At 36.3% G+C, this 20,500-nt stretch overlaps 1 protein-coding gene across 1 annotated transcript; it reads right to left on the bottom strand.

Moving 5' to 3' along the window:
• Positions 1–12,398: 12,398 nt before the first annotated feature.
• LOC106909321 (uncharacterized) lies at positions 12,399–17,862 on the bottom strand. Its single transcript, XM_014975672.2, has 5 exons — positions 17,347–17,862; positions 16,508–16,653; positions 15,537–15,705; positions 14,650–14,812; positions 12,399–12,786 (listed from the first exon to the last, which is right to left on the bottom strand). The coding sequence occupies exons 1-5, from the start codon at positions 17,650–17,652 to the stop codon at positions 12,491–12,493; spliced, it is 1,080 nt and encodes a 359-aa protein (XP_014831158.1). The 5' UTR covers positions 17,653–17,862; the 3' UTR covers positions 12,399–12,490.
• Positions 17,863–20,500: the final 2,638 nt, after the last annotated feature.

The following is a 20,500-nucleotide window of genomic DNA, read 5'->3' on the forward strand; positions in this document are numbered from 1 at the left end:
TACATTTTCTGGAACCAAATATTATTACCTTTATGTTGCTTGTTATTTATTATTTCTTTTTGTTACCTCAGGTCAACGTCATGCCATAGAAGGGTGATGAAGTATTAAAGAACAAAGTCTGAATTTTTTTTTTTTTTTTTTTGTTAGTTTTTATATATTTTTGTAATCCAAGTTAAAAAGAATAAACGTTAAATTTTATGAAAATATAAAATGGGTGAAGTGTTAGGAGGATATAATTTTCATCTTTAAAGTAAAAAAGTATTAAAATTATATTCACTAAGTTGTTAGAGTTAACCAAAATGTAAATTTAATAGAATTGTAGGATGATTATTGAAAAACTTAATAAAATGCAAAAATGAATAAAGTGTTAGGTTAATATTTAAAATGAATAAAATGTAAAATGAATAAAGGTAGATATTACTTAAAACTTAATGAAGTAAACTTAGAAATGTTAAGGTACTATCCTTTAAAGTCAATAAAGCGATAATGAGTAATGAGTAAAACAATTTGTTTGTTTTAGAAACCAAACTTACTGAAATTTCTATGTAATATTTAAAAGTTAATGAACTACAGAAAGGATGCAATGTTAAACAAAATGAAATGGTAAGAAAAGCCCAGAAGTCTGAGTATTGAAAGGCACAGAACAATGAACACATTCATAAAACATCAAATCAATAAAGTAAATCAGGATTAAAGGCAGTACACTCAAAATACACTGGCATGATTAAACTAGGATTAAAAGTAAGTAAAAAATGTTTTCTGATTAAACTTTAATCATTGTAATGAAATCAAATCACTGCAGTCTCTCTATAACGAGACCTTTCAACGTCAAATCAGTTTCTGCGTGTGTCCAGATGTAGAGCCGGCGCGGCCGTTGGGAAACCCCGACAGTGCCTGGAAGGCTTCAGTGTGGCGTTTCGGCTTTAACTCGGTCCACCAATCGTGGAAGGCGCCCACAGTCTCACACCCCGGCACACCCAGAAAGGATTGGACTTCATTCTGCAACAGAAAAAACACAACAAAAAGCAAAATCAATGGATTATATAAAGAACATTAAAGTGAATGAAAAAAATTTGTTTTGTCACTAGATACTAGTACTGCCCTTATACTATAGAAAGCTGGAGGTCAACGTTCGTCTTTCGGTTCTGGGAAAACATCTGATAGGCAGGTGGGGTTCTATTGGTACCGCTGCCCTTCTCTGTGTTGGAAGTGATGCACTGGACAGCCGAGGACCTCAGGCAGGGAACAGCAGCATCCACAGGTGATGAGGAGAGCAAGGAAGGTTCTTTAAGATTGGCCATCATCTGATTAGTAAATATGTCATTTTGTTTTTGTTTTTTATTTAAAGGCTTCTCCTTGAAGCTGAAGATCAAGTTTTTTTTTATTTTTTATTTTTTATTTTTATTTTTTTTATACTAAGCCAATAAAGCATCAATATATCAGTAACATTTATTATTTCAGTTCTCCTCTTACTAATAGCAAAAGAAATATTTAAATTAAGTAGCACATTTCAACCTTCAAGAATAACATTGTTTGTTTTAAGTGTTGGCATATTCATAGGATCAGACAAAACCAGAAACCAAACAAAAATCATGTAAAGGATCAGATTATGAAATAAATGTGCAAAACTGCCCACAGTCATGTTTTATCAAAGAAATATAATTTGAAATGTATATAAGATTTATCCCTAATAGAAACTTTACCAGAAATCTTAAACCATACATAAATGTTTTGCTTTTGTTATTTTAATTAACTTCAATCAAATAGTCCTCATTTAACAAGAAGTAACCCGCTATACTAAAGGCCTGTAAAGTATCATCAATAGTGTGAAAAGTTAATGATCCGTGTCAAATCAAGATCCCTTGTAATATATTGCATTCACGCAATAAAAGACAACCTTATTTTGTCTCAGACCAAAAACTGTAAATTATGATTATGAGAAATGTTTAGGCATTGGATCAACAATTTCACATAGGACTAGATTCATTTTTATTCTGTCAATCCTTTTGACCTGCTTTAATCAGTTCCATCATTGCTAATTTGTAAATCCCAATTTAGACCAATTTTTATGTGAATCCTCATATTTTTCTTCCCATTTTAAACCCTCAAAGAATGATTAGCCTGTTTTTTTTACAAGAATAAAGTTAAACCCGTCACTCCATATTTAACTGACTTATTTTATTCTCATCATGGCTTTAAATCCCATAAGTTCAACAATTTTAACCTTTGAACAATTTGTTCTCTGGAATCCCTTCTATAGAATGTTTACTTAACTGAATTACCCTCTTTTGTAGTGTTTATCATATTTATCAATGTGTTTGGCAGTTTTGGGGAGAAATTTGATACAACTAGATTTATTAAATGATATGATGTTCAGGTTAGACCTTTCTGCATGACTTGGTTAAACAAATAATTTTGACTTATAGCAAGAGAGAAGCAGCAATCAAGATTTTAAAATAATTTAAAATCTTGACATCATTGTTAATTTTCATGTATTCAATTCAGAATATTCAGTATTACTTTAGAAACTCATTCGATTAATTAAAACATTTGTGAATTTTGATTTAGCCTCTTTTATATTTTGCTGAAGCCCAAAACTGAAAAATTTCTCAATAGATTAGATTAACTCAGAATTTGCTTGAATAGAGTAATTCCATGCATCTCCCCCTGTTTCTGTATCAAAACACTGTTTAGTGTTTCGGTACAGAAACTCCTAAGAAACCCACGAAAATCATTTATCCCAAATTTGCTTTTATTGCTAACTGTAACAGTTGGATGTAATTAAAACAGGGTGTTTACACCTCAGTGAAAGAATTTAACAGTTGATTGAAAATATGTGCAGTAAACCCATAATTTTGTTGAGTAATTTTCCAAAGAGTAGATTTTTCTAAGATTTGAAATGGATTCCAAATAAATTTAAGTCATAACTTGAAATAATAGTCCTCATATTTGTAGCCACTGTAATTTTAGCCTACTAGAACTTAAACTATCCTCTTTTGTATTTGAAGTGTGGTCGGATGTGCTTTTGTAAACCAGGAAATTAACAATTTTACCGTACTTTTATCCTGTTTCAATCGTTGTCATGCTGGAGGAGAGAAATCAGAGTTATAATTATTCAGGCAAACAAAATATTTCTGTAAACTGCAGAGAGTTCTAACACCCTGCTGCACCGTAAAACTTATTCTGGGGGTCAAGTAGCAGAGGTCAGAGTGCAAAGGCAGTAGATAATGAATTTGCTGTAAATAAACTCAAGGTGAGAAAAAGTGGCATCACATAATCCAAAAATTCTAGAAAAATCATTAAGAGCTACAAAGTTTTGTTGGCAGCCATTTTGTCTCCAACCTGTAGACTGAGGGAAATCCCAGGACCAACCATGGCAACAAACAGGACCGCCTCTGAGTCTCAGTCCAACTTTACATGTGATGTTCCATTTGCCCCATCAGAATCTGTCCAGGGCAGCATTCAGTCCCGCTGTGCAGAAAAATCTGGACAAAGTATGTGGCCCCCCTTGTGTGGGAAGGGAGAGACTGAGAGATACAGCAGATGAATCATTGTTTTCAAACCTCCGTCTCACGTCGGGCAGAAGCTGTTGGTCTTTTCTGCCATAGGAGACCCTCAGAAATGACGCCTGGGTCTCGGCCTTTAGCCAGGTGTTTCCTCAGAGATCACAGTCAAACATCCAATGTGAGTTCCTGTAAGCTGCAATCCGCCTTCAGGTGACAACAGGAAAAATCAATCCAACCTCACTGACCTCTGTAGAAGGTGTAAGAATCGTCCAGTAGGTCTTTGCTCTCAGACAGCAGTCCAGCAGAAGATGGTGCAATTCATGTGTAGAAAGTGCAAATGTTCAAGTCAGTGTGGCTAAGAACAGCGGAGGCCCCTACAAAAACCCGGCCCCTACAGTCCGTCAGACCACAGGAAGAAGAACTGCTAGAGTAAAACACAAAGTAAATTAAGAAAATAAAAGTGTATGCCACCTTTTGCTCACATAATTATAAATTAAATGTCTTTTCTTTAGCTTGTGACGTAGATGAAGGATTGGCTCTTTGTTTCCCTTTTTTTTTTATTTCAGCCAGGCTCAGGGTCACTGGAGCTGCTCAGATAAGGTCCACTGCCTCAGACTCTGAGCTCCAAAGAGAGAGAGAAATAGAAATGCGTTAAGATGATTCACTCTCAGATGTTTCAGAATTAACCGATTATGGAATCAACTCCTCTCAAAAATTAAACTCTCAAAGATCATTAAAAATGTAAACAAAAGTTGTATTTCAGCTACATACACTTTTTCAGAAATTGGTTATTCAAATGCATATGTAAATAATTAATTCAATAGTGTCCAATTTTACACAAAAGCATCCTTGTGATAATGCCACGCTTAATGAAAATATTACCATTATCCTGATATTTTTCAAAACAGCTGAGCGTTGTATTTATGTATAGTTTTCTTTCTAGAATTTAAAAGTTGTTCACATTTTATCTGAATTTTTCCCATGTCCCCTCAGGGGCTCCGTAGAATTTTTATTGTACTTTTAACCAAAGTTTTCTCAATGATAACAATTACATCCAACTGTAACTTTATACAATTAAAATTAGAGGTGATGCAGGAAATTCATGAATATTTAAATAAACATGGCATAGATACTGATTGAAGCTATTCAATTTTAAATGACCAATTTTAATGTAGTAAGAGCTTCTATATAATTCTGTACTTCAGTCATGCAGGAAGGCACTGTAAGAGCTCATTAAATAATGTCAAATGAATAATTTCATAATTAACCATATCTATAAACCGACTAGGAATTAGAGTCTATTTCTTCTCTGCCCCCTGTTGATATAATTTAAAAATTTGAAAGCAATTTTGCATGTTACTATTCTCCAAAACTAAAATATTCCAGGGTGTCACAAGTTTTCCAAATCTTCTGTCTAAAATTCTAAATGTTCTAAATGTAAAGATTTATCAGAAATGTTTTATCAGAAATGTTTTATGTTTATAATTTATCATTTCCCCCTTTTGTTTTCTTATGTAAATAGAAAACAAACAAAATATTGTTCAGATACTCTTTTTTTTTACATATGTCTAAAATGTCCAACTGAAACTGTACTGCAAAGGCCAAAAGTTTCATTATTTTAAAGAGTTCAGATCAAAATTTGGATTGCTTTCCTAAAAAGCAGTGTCAATGTTTATTTTGGATTGACAAAAGAAAAATTGATCAATTTAGGCAGAGGAGCAAAAGATGTAGACAAAGATTATGCAGTACTGTAAGATGTCTTTGCGTTTCAAATCAAATATTTTGTTGGACTTGGATTCATGTATCAATTCAATCAAAATTTAAGGCACACAAATGTTGTGAGCCAGTTATTGCCCAATCAGTTTGTTTTTACATAATCAATTATCATCATATCCACTTTAAAAGTTTCATCATATCCAATTTGTGCCTTTCTACCAAGACACGCATGTGTTTCGAAATCAAGAGTTAGTTAAGTTAGTGAATTAGTTAGTCTGTTATTAGAAAAAATAAAAACAACAATATTAATAAAAATGAAAATAAAATAAAACATGTCAAACCAAATGAAACAGTCTCGTAATAAATGCCGTCTGGTTTTAAACCAAAGCTAAAATGTGATTATTTCTGTTCTAACACATTATTTCCCATTTTGAAGTAAGGTAACCGAATTATCTGGATTTAGAATCATACATTGTCTTTGAGACAAGAATATTTTGTAATGAACCTTAATTGAATCCGGAGCTGTTTCATAATCACCTTTTAATTCATACAAATATTCATATTCATTTTACCAATTCTGTCCTCTTTAGACATTTTAAGGTGACCAAGTTTCACATGAAAAGAAATCCTGTTTTTGATAAGATAATGAGGGAGACAAATATTGATTAATCCATGATAAAGTTCAACTCTGCTATAAACCTCAGTTTCTCAAGTTTCATTAAGTTTAAATTTTAACCCATCAACAGCTAAGCAAAAATTTCTAGAATTTCAACCCATTAGATGTCACTTTATTTTGTTTACAATTTTACCTGTTATGTAATTTCATTCATCCTTCATACAGTTAATTTTACCACATGTGAATTTAGTGATTTGTGCAGGATTAGTTTAGTTTCAATAAGTTTTTCCCTTAGTGACATTTATTGCTTCCAGCCAATATTTCCCCAAAGGCTGTTTAACAGGTCGCCTCCTTTCTTCTGCACCAGGTATTCTAGTCCCATTTTTTTTTTTTTTTAGTTTTTCTCTTTCTCCCTTATTTTCATATTCGTCATGTTTTAACAACTAGGTTATTAATGCTTCTATTTGCTCACCGAGCCCAATCCATGGCCCGATGCCCCACTTTGGATCATATTTTTCCTTTTCAAATTCACCCTCCATCTGTTTAGGCTAAAATTTAGGCTCAAAAATCACCTCCTCTCTTTTCCTTTTATTTTCTTTTTTTTTTAGCAGTTTTGCTCGCACGGCAGCGAGGAAATCAAACACAGCAGACAAAGTCAAAAACCTCCCACAGATTATAATTTCCCAATTTTGACCATGGTTTTAAAACACATTGCAATAAACATAAAATAGTACATTTAAACACAGAACGTCTGCTCAGCGGCAGAAGCTTACACACACAGCTGACAGACACACACACAGCTTTCAGATACACAGAAATGGATCCAAGCTTTTCAGCTCCTATGATGTCCTCTTTTATCACTTATTTCACTTATTACACTACAGAGGATCAGATCGCGATCAACCTTTATCTTATTCTCTTATCTCTTTTCCTATGGTGGACCCCTCTCAACACTTTTGTGTTTCTTGAGCAAGTCACAGATTGGCTTAACGCGTTCTTTCTAGGGGGCAGAACTCCCCAAGGATAAAACCGACAAAACCTCGCCTTTACCTTCCCCGCGTCCGGGAAAAGCCGGGGACAGCGACCTCCCTCTGCAGTGCCAATCGACCTTTACACCTAATTCTTTACACCTAAAAACTACTGTTTCTTCACACCTAAAAACTACTGTTTCTTCACACCTAAAAACTACTGTTTCTTCTATACTCCTATGAACAGTTAAACATGTAGACAGGCCAGTGAAACACAATTTGAACAGAAATGTAAAAGGAATATGAAATTTAGACAAACCTGGGAAACAGTACAGACAACGGCTGATAACTGAAATTTATACAGACCTGAGAAACAGTACAATGGTGTATATTAAGGAACAAGTGTCCTTACCTTTCATGTGGGCCCTACACCAGAGTACTGTTCCGGAAAGTCTGCGCCTAAACGGCCAGTCCAATCTCTGCTCATGTGTCAACACAAAACCATCCTCTGCTACAATCTGTTTAGAACGAGAATCTCAATCGATGAATCATAATTTGTATTGACACACGGAGCATAAAATCAGCCAAGAAAAGCATTCAGACTTTACTTATTTTATTAACTTTCAGCGCTGAAAGGAGACACTTTACCATTACATCCGAGAAGAGTTTCTAAAAAAGTCTGTGCAGCGTCTGAGGAGAAAGAGGAGGGCAGCTGATTATATGAACTGAAGACACTCCCTGAAATCACACCATGTCTCTGTGGCCTGATAAGTTTCTGTTTCTCGTGAGAAATGGACCTTAGTGTCTAACAGAATCAAAAATGTAACTCTTTACTATGGGCCCTTTGTCTAACAGCGTGTGACTCTTTCTCGGCCTTGGTAAAGCATCTCAACACATAATAGTAATCATAATGATTTAACTAATTTACTAATCTCAACAGGTGTAATGTCCGATCACACTACTGAAACGGTAAAAAGATGGAAAACGGACTTTCGTTTCACTATTTTTCTGCTTGGAAACAACGAGAGGAGGCTAAGCTATCGGAGTTAACTAAAAGAAGACGAATGTCCTGGTTGTCCGCGGTTGAGACGTCCTGATATCATCTTCTCCAAAATCCCCAGATACCTACAAGTTTGCTCCAGACATTTCCATTCTGGTGAGTGTCTAAATTCGCTTTGTTGGTGTTGTGTCATAATTTATTTTGCTATTACTTTGTCCGAGTGTTCTCATGATCAGTTTCTGTTGTTCATTTAAGTGGGTCAACCTTGTTTAGGTCGGTAATACAATGAAAACACCGGTGTTCTGACTAGTTAGTTTTGGTCTGTGGGCTGCAAACATGGCGCCAAGCGACGTAAACGTCACACGCTGTGACGTCAGCTCCAAAGCTCTATTGTTTTTTCAGCGATGTCTCATACATATGGTTGAGAATTAGGATCACTTGATAAAAATAATAAATATGTTTAGTTAAATTACGAGAAAAAACAATAATGAAGAAATGACACTGCCACATAGATCTGCGGTAGCCATGTCTTCTGTAAATGAGCTAGGAAATAAAGTGTAACATTACAGAGTTTAAAATATTTCGCTATAGTTTCTGTGGATATCTGTTTGAAATATCACAGTATGACAAATATGTGAAAAACTACACAGCCAGTCGATCTTTTTAAACATGTTATTTTTAATCCCAAGACTCTTTAACATTTATGTCGGCTTTCAGGGATTAATCTTTGCTTTGAGATCTGGTCATGCCACATCAAGATCTATTTCAATTTTCCTTTGCAGATGAACTTAAAAAAAAAGGCAGCATACCATATTAGATCAATAAAAGTCTTTCTAATTAGTTATTCCCGAGATCTTAATGGTTGTTTTACAGAATCAGATAGTATTTCTGCAAAGATTTGTAGTTCTTTAAGCTTATTGCATTGTGTACTTCATGGTTCGGTAAAGGGGTCCTAAAAAGCCACGCCCACAGAAACATCAGTCTTTTCCAGCTGCCACCAGCTGGCACCACCAGTTGATTTAGCCACCAGTTGATCCATAACACCGGATCACACAGTCTGACCAAAGGTTAGTGACGAAGCTGAAGTTGGTTTCTTATTCCAGCTTCCGATTCGGGAAATGGCTAATGGGCGATTCCACCTAATTTTTCACTACTATCCATATCTTTAATTTACTCTTGTTAAAAAATTACAACACCTAGAGACTTCAGACCTGGACTGGATTATCCTGCTCTGATAACATTTTCTGCTTGTGTTTCTGTCCTGGTGAAGCCATTAAAGGAGTCATTTCTGCCATGTTCTAACATGGAAAACACTTTTTAATTGGTAATTCTGTGTTTCCTTTTTGTTTGTCTGTCTTCTTAAGCTCCCCATAGGTCATGCCAGATGGTTGCTAATTTCATCCATAAAATCTTTGAAGAATCTGTCTTCAGATATTTCTGGGCCCAGTCCAGACTCTGGTGGTCGTGTTTCAGCCTTCCTGAAATCGACCATGTCTCTGAGTTCTGAACATCTTCTAGTTACTCCAGGTTGGTTAAAGTTATCGGATTCAGTTTTTCTTCATGCTTGATTCTCCTCAAAGCATTGGTAGTTAATTTGTCTTTTTTTCCCCTCAACTCGTTTCCTCTGACCATGTTGGCTATTTACAACATTTGATTGTTTTTTGTGATCATGCTCCAATAATAGCAATTTCAAGAAGTGATGCATCCTTCTGAGACACTTTAGGCTACTTTTGGCTTTCAAAGTAAGATAAATTTATTTTTGGCCCATTCTGCCTAAAGAAGCTGCTTAATATTCATGCACACCTTGACATAGTGTTTTGACCTCCTTAGGCCTCACTCCTACTGACTACACAGATACACATCACTTGTTATGATTAAAGCCAAGTTTATCCAACTTGGAGTTAGAAAATATTCATAAAAAATGTCTAATGATCAAAATACTCACTTGCCAAATAATTGTGCAAACAGTGTAGTTAAAAGCCTTTGGCCATTCTGATTCCAGAACTGTGCATGGACAAAATTTACACTGCTTATCTTCCATTTAGCTAGTATTTATGTCTATCTCCCCTTCTTGCAATCTTGTTTAGCTAAACCAAACTCTCCTGAGTGAGATCAGAGTTTTTACTGTAAATGTAATCCATAAAGAAGATCAGCACTCGTCTCTCAGCTTGAGTCTAAATTCTTGCCATTAGTCAGTGCATAGAAGTTAATCTCCCACTAATCCTCATTGTTCCTGTCTGTTCTGTTCATTTTAAAAACAAGGGCAAATAGATCATGTAACTCTGTGATGGCATATAAGCCTTCTACTGTGCTATCACTGCACAGTTATTCCCATATCCTGTCCTACTTTAGGAGTAAAACAATAAGGTAAACTCTCATCATTAGCAAAACGTATGCTAATGAGTGCATAGAAAAGGAAAAGGAAATTATTCAGTCAAATAAAAACTAACTCTAAATGAAGCCGATCAGCCATGAAGAACAAAAATAATTAGTAGAAAAATAATGGGAAATTTAACTACCAACTTAGAGTAAAAATTTTTCTTAAAAATTTTACTCTAAGTTGGAAGTTAAATTTCCCATTATTTTTTGACAGGCGGAAAACACCTTAAAATTTTCAACAAATCAAACATGTTATCTAGTTTATATTTGACTGGCTTTCAGTTTTTTTGGGAGTATTTTTGATAACAAAGTCTAAATTGAATTAATTATGTTGATGAGCCAAGGTGAGCAAAGCACCTGCTGAATAACTCCAGATTGGCTATCAGAGCTAACTGTACACATAAAAAGACATGATTAATAAAATAATCTCCAGTAAAAGTATTCATATCTTTAGAACATTTTACATGTTGTCACATTACAACCACAATTATTATTTAGAATTTAATTTGATAGACCAATGCAGAAAACGATGCATGATATACTTTTTTATATAAATAAAATAAATGTATGTTGTGCATACTTACAATGCCTGTAAAACATTCTCAACACTTTGGATCTCTTACACTTTTTTTGGAAAATAAAGTGCACCAAAAACTACTTTTTATGTTAAAGTGAAAACTGATGACAATCAAAAATAATTCAGATTTGATTGAATTATGAAAAATGATGAATGATGAAACTAGGGTTCAATCCTGGAAGAAGACCTGTCACACTTGCAAAAGTCTCTACACTGGTTCAAAGATCCACATTCTATCAGAACAAAGAGACATTACAGCTAAAGCTACAACAGAATGCTTTAGATCAGTAAATCTCCATCTGTAGTACAAACAACTTCATGTACTTAATACAACATCCCCCAAACAAAACAAAAAACAAACATTTATTTTACAGAATTGTAACTAAATCATAATTTGGAAAGCTTCAGTCAAACTCCAGAACTAGGTCCAATTGAAACGTAAACAGGGTTTTTATTTAATATATTTACATAAACAAACATTCATGAAATAGCCCTGTTTATTAAAACAAAATAAATAATACTGATGTAAAGAGTGACATATAGAAAATGCTGAGTTATTTTTGCTGAAATTTGCATAAGCATTTGCTCATACTTTGCAGAAATCAAAGAATCTAATTCTTCCAATCTCTGAAGTCTATTTATCTAAATGCAAAACTAATCTACTCATGTAAGAGTATCAGTAGTTCATAATGTTTCTTAAGTAACTGTAAAAAGTAGTGCAACAAAACTACTCATAGAGTACCTTTGTTTAACTCAAGTAAATGTAACTCCCTCTGAACATATATAACATAACTGGTAGATTATTTTTAACAGCTAATCATATAGTTAACTTCATGTGCATCCAACAGCATTACTCAACTCACTTAGTTTGTTTAAAAAAGGATGCAAAGTTCTTTGCTTTTTGCTGGTTTGCTGCTATGATTCTACCACATACAGATGTGCAGCTCTCCACTTTGTCGGGGTGCAACATCCCCCAATGCCCACCAGCGAGGCCTGACATGAATTGGAAATTATAGGTGCACAGAGTTATACTGCTATCTAGGTGTATAAAGCCTGAGAGATTTTTCTTTGAAAAATCTTTTAGTCTCCTTAAGAGCAACATATTTTATTTCAAATGTTTGAAGTTAAACTAAATTCTGGATCTGTGGTCACAGATGCAAGTGCTTTGCCGCTTCATGCCCAGTTAATCCATTAGAACATATATATTTCTAGCTGCTTCTTTTCAGCATGCCTAAGTTATCTGTGATTAGGTAAAACAGCTGAAAATCCTACAAATCAATAATTAGAGTCTTACTTGCTTTCTTATAGAGTAGGTGGGTGTTTGGTCCTAAGTCACCAGACTTAGGACCAAAGTCCTAAGTCTGGTGATGCTTTAAGCAGTGTGATGCTTAAAGCATCACACTGCTTTAAGCACATGCACGTATTTAATGAGTCCAGAGATAGTTGCAACATCAAGTCTGACTATTTGACCTCAGTAGCATTTTGTCTTTCTCAATCTACCCTGCAGTGGACTTCTTGTAAAAAACTCGACCAGTGCCTGACCAGCTGCCTGTTCTGATTTTGAAAATGAGAAAGAAATCTGACACAGTATTGTCCTACTGCTGGAGGTAATGCAAGCCATGGTCCCAAGTCAGTCTTCATAAGTCTTAGCGGATTTATATTTGCAACTTTCTTTTTCTGTAAAGCAAATAGGGTAAAAAATTTACATGAGTTATAAAACAGTTTTTTTTAAGATGGGGGACTTTGTGAGTCAGCATCCCAGTTCTTCCCACGACTTTTCTTCCTGTTTCTCTCTGCCATCACCACAGCTGCCACCACAGTCACCAGGACAGTGACAGAAATGACGAGGACAGTGGCCGTCTCCGCAACACAGAGCTGGCTGTCCACCCAGGCCAGAGAAGCCCCCACCAGTTGTGGGGGGTCCTTGCAGGTCACATTTCGGTAGTCGTCAATATGGAGGTAGCGGACATGTAAGATCTTGCTGAAGACACGATGTAGCTCACAGTCGCAGCTCCATGGGTTGCCTGACATGGTAAAAATAAGACAGAGAGGAACAAGAAAGTTCTACTTTCAAAATTCTTTCGACTTCTATTATTCTCTTATAAGTTAAAGATATTTCTAATCTCCACGTTTGTGAAGGGAAGGATGTCAATCTAAACTTATTTTTATCTTAAGTAAATCACTGCATTTCTACTGTCTCATTTTGGTCCAATGTGCTTCCTTAAAGGTGTCATGTTGTATGGAGGTTGAAGTGGACCTGTAGGGAAATGTCAAACTGAAATGTGGTTTAATTTGAAAGTTTTTTTTTTTTTGTTTAGTCATTTTTATGTTAAAAAATAAAACTTTTTGACATCATGTGGCTCAAACCCTGACCCAGTCCGTTTAGTATGCTGTAAAATCTAATTAGATCACCTTACTTAAAAAAAATTAAGCAAAATAAGTTTAAGGTTAGTGAGTAAGAAAACTTCATTTATTTTAAGTAAGCAGTACTAAATCAAGCAGTACAACAACAAAAAAAAATTAAGTTCATGTAAGTTATTTGTCATGTGTCATGTTAACTTATTTTTTTTATTATTTTTGTGCTTGATACAAATGTAACTCGACTTAAAAGGAATAAATACCTACATTTTTCAAGTTCAGTTAAATTAAGCAAACCAATTTCATTGAATGAGTCTTTGCTCTTCCTCTCTCTCTCACTTCTTTTATTAAAGTTTTATTGGTTCTAGAGGCCTTTATTTGAGAATGGTCAGACATGAAAGTGGGCAATGAGAGAGGAGGAAGACATGCAAGCGAGCATCATCAAGCCGAGACTCAACCTGTGAGAGCCGCGTCGAGGACCAAAAGGCCTCCTTACGTGGGTTGTGTTTTACCCCTGCGCCACCACAGCACCTCTTTCTCCCACTTCACAGAATTAGTGATTGCATCAAATATTTGAAATACACACACCATTATATACAAAAAATATTCTGTTTGGTAAAATATACAATAATGATGAATTCACTCTCCCTCTTGATCATCCCTGTCACTTGCAGGTGCAAAGGTTCCGTCTTGGCATTTTTGCAAGTAAAAAAATGCAATTAATGCCCCCCCACCCACCCACCCAAAAAATTAGTTAGCTGACTTTGGTGACATCTCTAGTATGTCACCAAAGTGACATATTAGTGGTAGACCTGCCTTTGACAAGCACGGACTGTTATTGTTGGTGACTAAAGTTAGCATATTGCTAACAGCCTAGCTTAATAAAATTAGCCAGGAATGAACGTGTCTGTAAAGTTACACAACTAAATGCCATTATTATCATTAAGATTAAGATAAATGTCACAGATGTGTGCAGCAGCCATCTGAGTGGTGGAGCCGTAGGAGGAGCGTTGTGCACTGCACTCTGACAGCAAACACAGGGCCGTAACACAGAACTTGGAGGCTGTGCGGGGGGAAGGGGGGGTCCTATCCTTTTTGGACTGTTGTAACCATTAAACAATCTCCCCTTCATTTCCATCTTATAAGTGCAGACACATTGTTGATGTTACCATTATGAAATGACTTACTATTAAGTAAGTATTGGCAAAACTCAATGCATTTTTTATATTGAGGTAGTGGAGGGTTGTTGTCAGTAGGTGCTAAAAGTAACTAACTTGTAATCTAAGTTAGATTACAAGTAATAAAGTGACTTGTAATCTAACTTAGTTACTTTCCAAATTAAGCAATCAGTAATCTAAGTTAAGTTTTTAAGGCTTAATCAATAATCCAGTTACTTTTTCAAAGTATCTATGCCATCACTGAGTGTAAGTGCCTACGTCAATTCTTTTGCTGCCTCCTTACCAGTAACTAATTTACCAATAAAGTTCAAAATGGCCAGAGAAGGACCTTTCATAAAAGTTTTAGTTAACCTGAAAGCTGAATGTGTGTTGCTGTTGTATGAAGACTGATGAAGGTCTTAAACTTCAGGTGATGCAAGTTGTTTCCTTCCAGATTAAGAATTGCCAGACTATAGAGAGGAGCCAGAGCCTCAGAGTCTATCTGGGAGATGTTGTTGTTACTCAGCTGCAGCACCTGAACAGACAGACAGGCAAAAACTTTTTACACAGAGAATTATTTTCAAAATCATGAGCAAAGAGGTCCACTTGTCTGATTTACATTCTGTTTACACTCTTAATTTTTACCATCATTCTTTTTACTCAGGACAGAGTGAACTACTATTGTTTTATCCTAGAATGTATTCTGACAGTTACTAAGGATTGATTCTATGCACTAATTATTTTTATATCCATCCAACTTGTATATAACAGGCTTGTCATTGTGGGATTTTGAGGGTGCTTGTGCCTAACTCCAGCTGTCAATGGGCTCAGGGTTTTTAAAATAGGATCTTGAAATTAAAACAGAACTCCTAGATCAGTGGTGTCCAGTCATTCACCAAGTGTCATACGGTTGCTCATACGGATAGAGCGACCGTATGTTTTCTACGCTCCTTCACCCTTACGTATCTTCCTTTTTTGGGGGGAGGGGGGGCGCCGATTTATGTTTTCGCATCCTCCTGAATAATATGTAGTTGCGCTCCTGGATGGGCTCACTGGTGATCTAGGACTTTTCGATGTGTCCTAAATAAAATTGCTGAATAATTCCAGTATTCAGTCAAATTCTCAAGAGTCCTGCTAATTATTTGACTGAGGTGTGTTGGAGCAGGGATACATCTAAAGCTGGCAGAGCACTGGCCCTTCACAACTGGAGTTACCCATCACTGCAGTAGTTAATTACAGTTTATATCGACTTTATTTACCTCAAGTCCAGGCAGCATATCAAGGCTGCCTTGCTCCACCACTGTCAGTCTGTTGTTGTGTAGAAAGAGCTGTCTCAGCCTAGAGAGGCCCCTGAACACACCAGGGCCAACAGACACCAGCTGGTTATAACTGAGGTCCAACTTTTCCATGTTGTCCAAGTGTTCCAAGCTAGAAGGTTGAAAACAAAAGGTATTGTGTGAGATTGTCCTAAAACTCAAAGACAGAAGAAAAAGTCTAGAATAGGGATCTGCATATGCCAACTTTTGGATGCATCCCTGCTCCAACACACCTTAATTTCCTTTCTGGCATGTCCTGTTCACAAACCATACCCGTTTAAAATGAATAGCTCGTTCATTTGATTCAGGTTTGTATTAGCAGGAATGAATCCAACAGTGGCAGGAGGGAGGCATTTGACGACTGGAGTGGCAGACCCCTGGTATAGTACATCATCATCACCTCTTTATTACATCACTCAGCTGAAATTATTTATCAAGGTCTGTTATTGACTTTGTTTCTAAAAGCTGGGAGAAAAACTCCCAGCTACCTAAAAGCTGGCTTTTTGCCAGCTTTTAGGTAGCTTTTAAAGTACCTAAAAAAAATCATATACCCAAAATCTACATTTTGTCATGGGTGAATTTTCTATAATAATAAACCAACACAAACACATGCAGGATTAAAAGGAAAATTAAATTGATACATGGTTTTCAGCATTTTCTGTGAACACAAATCTGAAGAATGTGGTGTTCCATTACATTTTATTTTAATGTTGAAAATCATGTAGGAGGAATACCATACATGTATGTTGAAACAACATATTCTTGTATAACTCCCTACCCACATCACAGTTATTCACAACTCTGTATTGCTGCATTCCATAAAATCTAAAAAAAAAAAAAATTGTTATAATATACTAAGATTTGAAAATGTTCTTTCTCAAAACTCTGTGTCTTTGTAAAACTCAGACAGGTACCTGAATCCAGATATATAATTTAAATTGTTGTGCTCCATTCGGAGCTCCTTGAGAGCAGACAAGCTGGAGGAGAAGTCCACAGGGAGAGTCGTTATCTGATTCCAGCTGAGATCCAACTTTTCAAGGAAGGATAAAGAAAAAAAAGCCTGCAAATACAAAGATGAGAAACTTCTTATTCTTTAAATAATCATTTTTAAGTTATCTCTGTCCTACTAAATATTAAGTCAAGCAAGACAGTAGTTTTTTTTTCAATTCAATTCCCACTTTCCTTTTCTTTCAACTCTTAATTCTTAGAAACAATATTTTATCTGCACTCTTGTCATGATCTGCTTCTGTTCTTTCTTGTGAATGACTGCTTGTTTTAGTGATTACTTTACATTTGACATTTTTAAGTCCTTCCAATTGAATTCTGGCCTATTTCTTCCAGCAGAACTTGTATAAATGAGTGATATTTGTTGGACATCTTGCTCGGACATACCGAAGCAGCTTGACCCACAAATTATGCCTCTTGTTGAATAATTTGATGATATACTCAGGGTCTTTGTCAATTTTGAGGTCCTATTTGTCCCCAAGCTTTAGCTTCCTGGCTGATGACTTGCTTTGTTTAAATCTTTACATATGATGTTCTTCATGATGCCATGCATTTTCTGAAGCAGACCCATGCTATCCATCCATCCATCATCTAACACACTTTTCCTTGCATGGTCATGACATACCCATCCTGTCTGTGGGAAATTATATGAACCTAAGGTTAAGCATCTCCACTTTTCAATCAAATGTATTTCAGTCAACTCTCAGCTAATGTTTTTGCCCTTATTCTTCCATCTATTTCTTCCTACCTGTGCTTGTATTTCTTTGATGTGACTGTTGGTCAGCACCAGCACTCTCAGGGACCACAGTCCAATGAAGGTTCGGGTTTCTATGATGCTCAGATTGTTTCCTCCAAGCTTCAGCAGCCACGTACCGTGAGGGAGGCCCCTGGGTACATGTTCAAATTTGCCATTGCAGCAGTCCACCAGGTCAGCGTGCTCATAGCAAATGCAGTGGTGTGGGCACACATATGAGCTTCCCACAGGCAGGAGCAGCCACCCAGAGAAATTAATGGAAAAAATCATGAGGAGGATGGAAGACAAAGGAATATTCATATTTGTGGGAAAACTAGCAAAAAGGAAATATAATAGGAGGCGTAGTTAGAGGAAAGGTTAAATGAAGACTGATTGTTTACATCTCCTGTTTTCTGTTCCAATCACAATGGTCCACCTCAATCCTACTGTGAAAAAAACAAACAAACAAACAAGAAAAACAAAGAGCTTTTACAACAAGGTTAATATTCATGCCAGTAAAAATAATTTAAACCTTTTCAGTGTTCTAATTATTCTTTTGGACAAAATGCCCTTTTTGTCTACCTGCTCTGCAGAAACTGGGCAGATTGAGTTCATTTTGCACTTTCCCTCTACATTGTTCATTTGTAACAACTATGTTATCTGTTAGCAAACAAGTATGATCTTTGAAACATCCCTGAACGATGGCCATGCAAACAGTGATTCCATCAAGTACAATTTAAAAATTGTACTTGATGGAATTTATTACAAGGAATTACAACAGTAATCAATTCTTTCTGTGTTGGGAATGAAACCCAACCTGGCTCAAGTCTACATTCACATATCCACTAATAATTGTAGAAATTTCCTTAGAGCTGTTTTCCACTGGAGAGCTTCTAACCAGTATGGTCAGGTCATATTCATTTTCCATTAGTAGATCTTGCACCAGTAGCACACGGCTCCTTCTTTAAGTTTTGCTCAGAGCTCCATGATGATCAGTCTGTGCAATCTAAATGCTAATAAATCATCATCAACATGTCCCAGCAGATAAATGTGGTCTCTGAACACAAGCTCCCTCTAAATCCTTTAATTGGCGATGTTCTCCATCAGTTCTAAGGTTTTCTACAATTATGCAGCTCACCTTTGTGCAACTACCTTTAAAACAGGGATGCCCAAAGTTGGTCCTTGAGGGCCGGCATCCTGCACGTTTTAGTTCTCTCCCTGGTTGTAGTAACAACCTTTCCAGCAAGTCAATGTTCCTCTTAGGCCTTCTAACGAGCCATCATTTGATCCAGGTACGTTAAACCTGGGAGAGAACTAAAACATGGAGGATGCCGGCCCTTGGACTGACTTTTGGACACCACTGCTTTAGAACAATCAAACCTGACCTGTTTGGAGTTAATCTGCTGATCTGGCTCCATTTTCTTTTCAGTGTAGATTAAAGTGTCCCACAGACAACATTTAATGCACTTTGGAACTAAGACCAATCCATTACATCTCTATGAGACAAAAACTTAGGAAATTCATTATTTACATTCAAGTGAGGTCTTCACATTCTTTTATTTTTATTTTATTTGTGTTGTGTGTGTGTGTGTGTGTGTGTGTGTGTGTGTGTGTGTGTGTGTGTGTGTGTGTGTGTGTGTGTGTGTGTGTGTGTATGCGTGTGTGTGTGTGTGTGTTTGTTTGTTTGTAATACCTTGTGGGGACGATTTTCCTGAAATATACTACGTTGTGGGGACCAATTGCTCCTTGTGGGGACCGGAGCCTGGTCCCCACAAGAGGAAACCCTGTTTTTGGGTCAGGGGTCAGAGTTAGGGCTAAGGTTTGAATTGAGTTTTGGTTAGGGTTAGGGTTAGGTATGTGATGGTTAGGGTTAGGAAAAGGGTAAAGGTAAGGTTTAGGCTGTAGAAATGAATGGAAGTCAATGGAAAGTCCCCACAAAGATAGCAACACAAACGTGTGTGTGTGTGTGTGCGTGCGTGTGTGTGTGTGTGTGTGTGTGTGTGTGTGTGTGTGTGTGTGTGTGTGTGTGTGTCAAGTTATTGTCTGAGGATAAATGTGGTCCAGTTTCATCATTTACGTTTAAACAATAAAAGATTAAAATTATGAAAAAACATCAGGTTTGATGCTCCTTGGGTTAAATAGCACTGAATGTTTTCAGGTTTCAGTGTTTTTAGGTGAGTTTTGGCACTTTGTAGTTTGTTATTGTCCACAAAGAAAGTTTGCATGGCTGCCGCATATTTTCACAGTAGGTAAAGTGTTTGCATATATTTATGTTCATTTTTATACATGCCAACTTGTGCGTAAAATAGGGCATTGCACATTTTTTGTGCATACACACACTTTATACACGAGACCCCTGAAGTGGGGAAGCTTACATGGTGGGGGTGCGGGCACCATTGGGAAAAGAATATTGCAGAAATGCTGAAGCAATATCCGTGGTCATCAGTCCGGAACATATAGCTTGGGAACAAGAGGGTCTTCCACATAGGATCTAATCATAATCATATCATAGGTATTAAAATATCTTGAAGGCAAAACAGTATTTGTTTTGAAGTGATCATCACAACGACCTGATCTTAGTCCCACAGAAAACTTGTAGATCGAGCAGCAAAAGTGTGTGTTAGTCAGACAACCTGTAAGCCTAATCAGTTCAGCTACACCACTTCTGTCAAAAGGAATGAACAAAATTCCAGCAAATTACAGTGAGACGGTTGTGGAAGGATAACCAAAACATTGGACCCAAGTTGAACAGAGTAATTCTATCAAATACTAAGAAAATTGTCTGAATTTGAAGAAGTACGAAGCAATGCACAAAAGCCTTCGTCTGCTTTGTGAAGAGATTAAACTGCAACTTTTTTGCAATGCAGGGACAAATCCCAGAATACAAAGATCTTCACTCTTCACATTAGTCAAATTACATTCCAATGATAGCTTTAGCTCATCTTGATATTTTTTCAACTCACCTCTTCTGTTGCTGAGGACTCTGTTGCTGGATCTAAAACTTTTTCTGTTCCTTCATCAGCTAACTGACAGTGAGACAAAGGCACCCGTACAAATGCCAGCATAAAAAACAACTAAACACAAATCAATGCTGATGATGGAGGCTTTGACAGCAGACGGCTTTGTTAATAATCCATTAATCCCTGTCAATCACCAAATGCTTCCTCTC

Source organism: Poecilia mexicana, unplaced genomic scaffold, assembly GCF_051168715.1.
Source record: "Poecilia mexicana isolate PSO_F unplaced genomic scaffold, ASM5116871v1 scaffold_8, whole genome shotgun sequence".
Classification (NCBI taxonomy): domain Eukaryota; kingdom Metazoa; phylum Chordata; class Actinopteri; order Cyprinodontiformes; family Poeciliidae; genus Poecilia; species Poecilia mexicana.